General features: G+C 65.8%; 2 protein-coding genes across 2 annotated transcripts in view; both read right to left on the reverse strand.

Annotated features, from left to right (window-relative positions):
* COPG1 (COPI coat complex subunit gamma 1) overlaps positions 1–2,333 on the reverse strand; it is a 30,560-nt gene extending 28,227 nt beyond the window's left edge. The window contains exons 1-10 of the mRNA XM_035894652.1: positions 2,205–2,333; positions 2,071–2,106; positions 1,908–1,988; positions 1,765–1,818; positions 1,492–1,545; positions 1,353–1,415; positions 1,195–1,257; positions 798–914; positions 357–410; positions 100–148 (exon numbers count right to left, since the gene is read on the reverse strand). Coding sequence (XP_035750545.1) covers positions 100–148; positions 357–410; positions 798–914; positions 1,195–1,257; positions 1,353–1,415; positions 1,492–1,545; positions 1,765–1,818; positions 1,908–1,988; positions 2,071–2,106; positions 2,205–2,333 — 700 coding nt within the window. The remainder of the gene's footprint in view (positions 1–99; positions 149–356; positions 411–797; positions 915–1,194; positions 1,258–1,352; positions 1,416–1,491; positions 1,546–1,764; positions 1,819–1,907; positions 1,989–2,070; positions 2,107–2,204) is intronic.
* Positions 2,334–2,541: 208 nt separating this feature from the next.
* COL7A1 (collagen type VII alpha 1 chain) overlaps positions 2,542–6,474 on the reverse strand; it is a 14,718-nt gene continuing 10,785 nt past the window's right edge. Inside the window, exons 39-57 of the mRNA XM_035894654.1 lie at positions 6,437–6,469; positions 6,204–6,266; positions 6,079–6,114; positions 5,892–5,972; positions 5,728–5,796; positions 5,579–5,614; positions 5,401–5,442; positions 5,211–5,255; positions 5,014–5,058; positions 4,853–4,888; positions 4,669–4,728; positions 4,405–4,530; positions 4,198–4,269; positions 3,924–3,959; positions 3,359–3,403; positions 3,248–3,283; positions 3,074–3,109; positions 2,928–2,984; positions 2,542–2,619 (exon numbers count right to left, since the gene is read on the reverse strand). Coding sequence (XP_035750547.1) covers positions 2,542–2,619; positions 2,928–2,984; positions 3,074–3,109; positions 3,248–3,283; positions 3,359–3,403; positions 3,924–3,959; positions 4,198–4,269; positions 4,405–4,530; positions 4,669–4,728; positions 4,853–4,888; positions 5,014–5,058; positions 5,211–5,255; positions 5,401–5,442; positions 5,579–5,614; positions 5,728–5,796; positions 5,892–5,972; positions 6,079–6,114; positions 6,204–6,266; positions 6,437–6,469 — 1,032 coding nt within the window. The remainder of the gene's footprint in view (positions 2,620–2,927; positions 2,985–3,073; positions 3,110–3,247; positions 3,284–3,358; positions 3,404–3,923; positions 3,960–4,197; positions 4,270–4,404; positions 4,531–4,668; positions 4,729–4,852; positions 4,889–5,013; positions 5,059–5,210; positions 5,256–5,400; positions 5,443–5,578; positions 5,615–5,727; positions 5,797–5,891; positions 5,973–6,078; positions 6,115–6,203; positions 6,267–6,436; positions 6,470–6,474) is intronic.

The raw sequence follows: 6,474 nt of genomic DNA on the forward strand, positions 1-6,474 counted from the left end.
GGGGGGGGGTCGGGGGCGGCGGGGGGCGGGGGGCAGCAGGGGGTCAGGGGCAGGGGTGCCCAGACCCCTGGCCCTGGGGCAGCGGTGGGGGATGCTCACCACAGTGCTGGTTCATCTCCTGCCTGACAAAGGCACGGATCTCCTCCTCCTGCCGGGCACATGGAGGGGGAAAGGATCCACGTTGTGATGGAAGATGGTGCAATTAGAGAGGACGAAAAACCCTTTCCTCAGGCCACAGCAGAGCCCAGAGGAGGGAGAAGCCCCTCCATCAATGACAGTGGGACGGATCTAGCACCCTTCCCACCCCGGTGACCCGAGCACCGTGAGCCTGTGCCAGGTCCCTCCTGGCTCCTTACCGTCATGCCCGGATCCCCCTTCTCCCCACGGAGCCCCTGGGTGCCAGGACTGCCCTAGGGACAAGCAGAAGAGGGGTGGGAGGCTGGCCCCAGCTGGGGCTCACCCAGGCAGGGCCAGGCACCCGCTCACCCACCCAGTGCCATGGATGTGCTGCTTTCCCTGTCCCCACACCCCAGGCATGCCCATGCAGGTGGGGATGGGGATGGGGATGGGGATGGGGATGGGGATGGGTCCAGACCAGACCCAAGATAAACAGGATCACGACCCCCCAGGCTCCCATCCCCTGGACAGGAGGAACAAGGGAGGACCCCAAAGCCAGTGAGCTGGCAGGGCACAGACATGGCTCCTTATGCCACCAACCCTTTGCCCGCTCCGGGGACAGAGCCCTCCCCTCCTTATGGCACCTGGAGGGAGACTGGCCACCCGTGGTGGGGACTCACCTTCTGGCCCTGCATGCCTTCGGGACCTCGTGGTCCAACGCTCCCTGGAGGACCAGGGGGACCAGGAGCACCGTCACTACCCCGGGGACCGGGGCCACCAATAATGCCCGGGGCACCCTGTGGGAGAGCAGAGGGTGAGGTCAGGGGTGTTGGTGCCCCCCAGCCCCAGAGCAGGCACCGTGGGCATCCTCCGACCCCACAGCTGGGCATCCCCAAAGCACTGTCACCTTCTGTAAAGAGTGGGGATATGTTGTCACTTATAGTTTAGTGACATAATTTAGAGCAGCACCGGACAGCTCTTCTGGGAGCATCAGGCTCTGATGTGCTTCTGACCAAGGCTGGATTCTGGCAGAAGCAATGTGGTCCAATGCATACCGTCCCTTTCCAGCCCACTCACCCGGTCTCCTTTTTCCCCCTGGTCTCCTTTGGCTCCCTGCTGCCCATCGAATCCCCGGTCGCCCTGTAAGGAGGAAGGGGCAGGCAGTGGGGGACAAGCAGCCGGGGACAGGCAGCTGAAGCGCCAGCACAGCTTTTCCCAGCACTGCCCTGACCTACCTTGGGTCCCATGAGCCCCTCCTTCCCGGGGATGCCCGGTGGTCCTGACAGACCCAGCTCTCCCTGGGGGACAAAGCAGGTGCCCGTCAGCCACCAACCCTGTGTTCCCATCCCACCCCGGTGTCAGCATGATGCTTACCGGCTCGCCTTTCCTCCCCGGCAGCCCCGAGCGCCCCGAGATCCCTGGCTCTCCCTACAGCGGGCAGGAGAGAGGCAGGGCGGTCAGTCCTGTGCCCCTCAGTGCTCACCCCAGAGCTGCAGGCAGAGGAGGGGACCCCGTGCCCCTGCCACGGGGCCAAGCTCCGGCCTCAGCCGTCTCCCTGCTCCCCCCCAGCTGGTGGAGGGGATCCAAAGGGCCGCAGCCTCCAGGCAACATCCAGGCTCCTGTGGCACCCCGCGGGCACCCACTCACCTTCTCGCCCTTGTCCCCATCGATGCCACAGGCACCTTTCATGCCCCGGTCACCCTGTGAGGATGAGGAGGGGAGTCAGAGCCACGCCAAGCTAGCGCGGGTTCTGGCCAGGAGAGCACCAGCAAGCGGAGGGGCCAACCCACCTTGGGGCCACGCATGCCCAGGGGTCCCATGTCCCCCTTCTCTCCCCGGGCTCCAGGGATCCCATCACGGCCGGGCTGGCCCTGCAGGAGAGCACACAGCGTGACTGGGGTCTGCTCCTGCCCCTTAGCGGGGCGGCAGCAGCACCGAGACGCAGCTTCTCACCGGCTCGCCAGGCTCTCCTGATGCTCCCACCTCCCCCTGGGGAAAGCAAAGGCATCAGTCAGGGCAGGTGAGGGGGATGGTGCCCCCAGCACCCCCCCACCAACCCTAGCAGTGGGGGCTGCCCAGCTCCTTACCTTCTGCCCGCCGGGGCCGCGTGCCCCGGGGAAGCCCATGGAGCCCTTCTCGCCTTGCTCGCCCCTGGCCCCCTGCAAGCAGAAATTCAGATCAACATAGGGCAGGAGGGAGAGCTCTGGCCACGGCATGGCCGCAGCAGAGGCATGGGTGACCTCTGAGGCCGGCTCTGGCAGCTCCCTTGCTGGGGTGCCAAGCACCATGCCAGGGTACCCACAAGCACCAGCACATGGGGCACAGGGATGTCATCATGCCCTGGTCCCTCTGTCCATTGCCCTGTCAATAGCACTCCATGGTCCCCAACCCAGCAGCCCCCAGCCCCACACAATACCCCCAGCCCTATACCTTCTCTCCAGGCATGCCTTGCTCCCCCTTGTCCCCCTTGTCCCCTTCCGTGCCCTTCAGGCCACGCTCTCCCTGCAAAAGGGGAAACACAGGGAGAGGTTGGGGGGTGGGGAGGACAGATCTCCAGGGCAGGGACATGGGGATCCAGAGGGTGGCTGAAGGAGAGGGGACAACGTGCTCTGCAAGGGAGGGTCCCTCGGCAGCAAGAAGGCCCCCAGCTCTTCTGGCAGGCAGAAGTGGGGGGGGCTGCCCTGTGCCACTCAGGAGAGGGGGTGCAGGATTGAACCCATGAGGCTGGGAGCTGCCCTGTGCCAGGAGCTGCCCATCAGGACAGGAGGGACAATGCTGAGGCAGACAGGGAGGATGGGGACAGCTCTTACCGGCTCCCCCTTGCTGCCCCGTGCTCCGACGGGCCCCTCCACCACCACAGTGTCGCCCTGCGCACCCAAACAAGAGAGGCGGAGGTGAGCGGGGGGGACGGCACTGCTGCCCTCCCTCCCGCTGCCCCCTGCCCCCAGGGACTCACCTTGTCTCCTTTGGGCCCCGGGGCCCCAAGGTCTCCCTGCAAGGAAGGGGAGATGGTGAGATGTTGCAAGGATGCACAGTGGATGGTGGGCAGCACCTCCCTGGGGACTCCAGTCCCTGGGGCTGCATGATTCTTGCCCCACAGCTCAGCTCCCCAGTCCCCAGAGTCCCTTACCTTGTCCCCACGCTCCCCCCGGTTCCCGGGCAAGCCCTGTGGGAGAGAGAAGAGGGGTGATCAGGGAGGGGCCCAGAAGATGGGGGTGCAGCCAGGGAGGGGGGTATTTACCGCCGGCCCGCGATCCCCTTCTGGCCCTGGGCGCCCGTCTTCACCCTGCAAGAAGAAAGAGATATGAGAAGGGGATCTGGAATGGGGGCACCCCCAGCATCACATCACCCCAGGGACAGGCGCAGCTCTGGCTCACCGTCCCTTCAGGGCTGGCACCGTGGGACTCCCCATCCCTGGCGGTGGGGACACAGTACCTACCCGTGGCCCTGGGTCTCCGCGCTCGCCTCTGGCTCCCGGCAGCCCAGCCCCAGGCGCACCCTGCCAGGGGGAAGGCGAGAGCTCATCTCAGTCCTTGCTGTCCACCACTCTGCCCAGCCATGCCATGTCCACCACTCTGCCCAGCCATGCCATGTCCCCCGCTCCTCACAGCCACGCCATGTCCACTGCCATGCTAGGGGACACCCCACAGTCCCTGCCACCTCCCCAGGTGCCTGGCACAAAGCAGGCTCCCAGGTGCCACCATCTAGAGTGGGCTAAGCATCCCCCAGGGGGTGGCTGCAGCAGGGACACCCCACATGAGGAGCAGCCCCCACCCCTTGTGTTATAGGACTGCCCTCCATCCTACCTTGTCACCCTTCAGGCCAGAGGCCCCATGTATGCCCTAAAAGAAAGGAGAGGGCTGAGTGAGCCACAGGTTGAAGGCGATGCCAGGCACCCTGTGAAGCATCCCTGGGGCTTCCACAGCAGCTCCTGTCCCTGCACCAGAGCCCCTGGCAACCCCCAGCCCCAGGGACAGGAAGGTGCAGGGTGGGTGCCCATCACCCTGCCCAAGCCAGTGGAGGAGCTGAGGCAGAGCCTGCACCCCCAGGAATGCTGTGGCACTGGAGCCCCATACTCACGGCTGGCCCTGGGGGTCCCACAGGTCCTGGTGGTCCAGAGGCACCATCTCTCCCAGGAAAGCCGATCAAACCCTGGCAGGGAAACACCGGTGAGCAGGCAGGGACTGTGGCTGGGAGGCAATGGGGCCAACAGGGACCTCACTGACACTGCTCAATGGCCCAGGGTCACCAGGACCAGTGAGACCAGGTGCTGGCCATAGCCTTTACCCTTTCTCCTGGAGGACCAGGCGGGCCAGGCTGCCCATTGTCCCCTCTCAGGCCTGGCTGTCCTGGCGTCCCAGCAATGCCTGCTAAGCCTGGGGGTCCTGGGAGTCCCGGCAATCCGATGTCACCCTGGAGCAGGGAGGAAAAAGACGGGGCCCATGAAAACAGCCCCTCAGGAGCATGCTTCTCCCTTGGCCAGCCAAGCCAGGCAGCACCTGGGCATTGGGGATGTGGTGAGAGCCAGGGTGAAATGAGGATAGGAGTTACCTTCAAACCCGGAGGTCCGTCCTGTCCTGGTGGCCCCCGCACACCAACACCTGGCGATCCCTGCATGGTGGCAGAGAGTATGTGGCACGTCCCCTGGCTGGTGGACACAGGGGTGCCAGGGGCACCTGCCACCTGGAGCAGCCCCCCAGGCTGGGGAGTACCCCTTGGAGCAGAAGACACATACCTTCTCCCCTTTGGCTCCGGAGGACCCCTTGGCTCCCTGTGAAGACACCAAGCCACCAGGAAGGGCTGGGCAGTAGGCGACAAGGGCACAAGTCTCACCCCCCAACAGCATCCGCTGCCCCCAGCATCCACCCCCCAGCCCCTTATGTGCCTCCTACTCACATCTTCCCCAGGATCTCCTGGCTCCCCGAATCCTCCTGGCTCCCCCTGGCAGGGGGAAACAAGCAAAAAGCAAGGGTGTGTGATGAAGCACAGGGGGAGCAGCTGCAGCCAGACCTCCCCCCCGCACTGTGGCCAGGCAGCTAGGGAGCCCAGAGCCCCCATGGCCCCCTCACTGCTGCCCCTGGGGCAGCACTCACCTTCTCGCCCTTGGGACCTGGCAAGCCTCGGTCACCCTTGGAGCCCTGCTGGGGGGAGAGCGGCATTAGGGGAGGGGGTTGGCCACAGAGCTCGCTAGCCCCCCAGAAGGCAGGGTTGGGGGGAGGAGGGATAAGGTTAATGGAGGGGATGAGGTTAATAGAGAGGACAAGGTTAACAGGGCCAACTTACGGGTCCTCCCAGCAGCATGCCCTTCAGCAGTGCCGGCTCGCCCTGCAGCAACACACGGGTGCTCAGGCGTGCCCGCAGTGGGTGCCAGCACCCTGCAGACCCCTGCCTGCCCCAGCCCTGGTGGCTTTGGCAGCACCGAGGGGTGGGGGGCCCCCCACCTCACAGCCTGACTCCTTACCTTCTCGCCTTTGGCGCCAGGAGGGCCGGCGATGGCCTGGGGTGCGGAGGAGAAGGGGCAGGTGAGCAGGGCTGCACAGGGATGCTCCCCCTCGTCCTGGCCCAGGAACACCAGGGGAGCTCCCGCTGTGGAGGCAGCTCTGCACTCACCTGCCCTGGGGCTCCGGCATCCCCTGGCTCTCCCTTGGGACCGGCAGGGCCTGAAGGTCCTGGCATGCCCTGGCACAAGCAGCACAGCCCTCAGCCTCAGCTGCAGACAGCCCAGGCTGAGCCCCCTGGGGTCTCCCGCTGGGACAGGATGGGGTGAGCAGTACCATCTTCCCAGGGATACCCGTCTCGCCATCCTTCCCCGGCACGCCGTCCCTGCCTGGCACGCCTGGCTTCCCGCTCTCCCCCTGCGGGTGGTAAGAGCGGGGCTGGGGCGCAGGGGTCCCGCAGCACCCCAAGCATCCCTGAGTGCCCACACTGATGGCAGCGGGGCAGGGGGGATAACACACTCACCACTTGTCCTGGCAGCCCAGGGACACCCGGTGGGCCCTGCAAGGGAGACACGAGCAGAAATCAAGCAGCAGCCCAGGCACCAGGAACCACCAAGGGCCAGGTCAGGGGGGACTGCAAATACCTACCCCCGGTCCAGGGGGGCCAGGGGGACCAGGCAGCCCCATGCTGCCCTGGGGACCAGGCAAGCCCTGCAAGGGAAACAGCGGCATTAGAGAGCGGATGGCACGCTGTCCTGGCACAGCCAGGACCTCAGCTGCCCCTGCGGGAAGGGGCATGGTGGCAGGGCTGGCTGGCTTTGGGGGGCCAGATTTTTTTTGGGGGGCAGGTGGGTGCTGACAGGGAGGGCATGAGTGCTCACCCGGATGCCGGAGCCAGGTTCCCCCGGAACACCCTGCA

The sequence above is a fragment of the Egretta garzetta genome, unplaced genomic scaffold (genome assembly GCF_000687185.1).
Source record: "Egretta garzetta isolate BGI_Z169 unplaced genomic scaffold, ASM68718v1 scaffold215, whole genome shotgun sequence".
Taxonomy (NCBI): domain Eukaryota; kingdom Metazoa; phylum Chordata; class Aves; order Pelecaniformes; family Ardeidae; genus Egretta; species Egretta garzetta.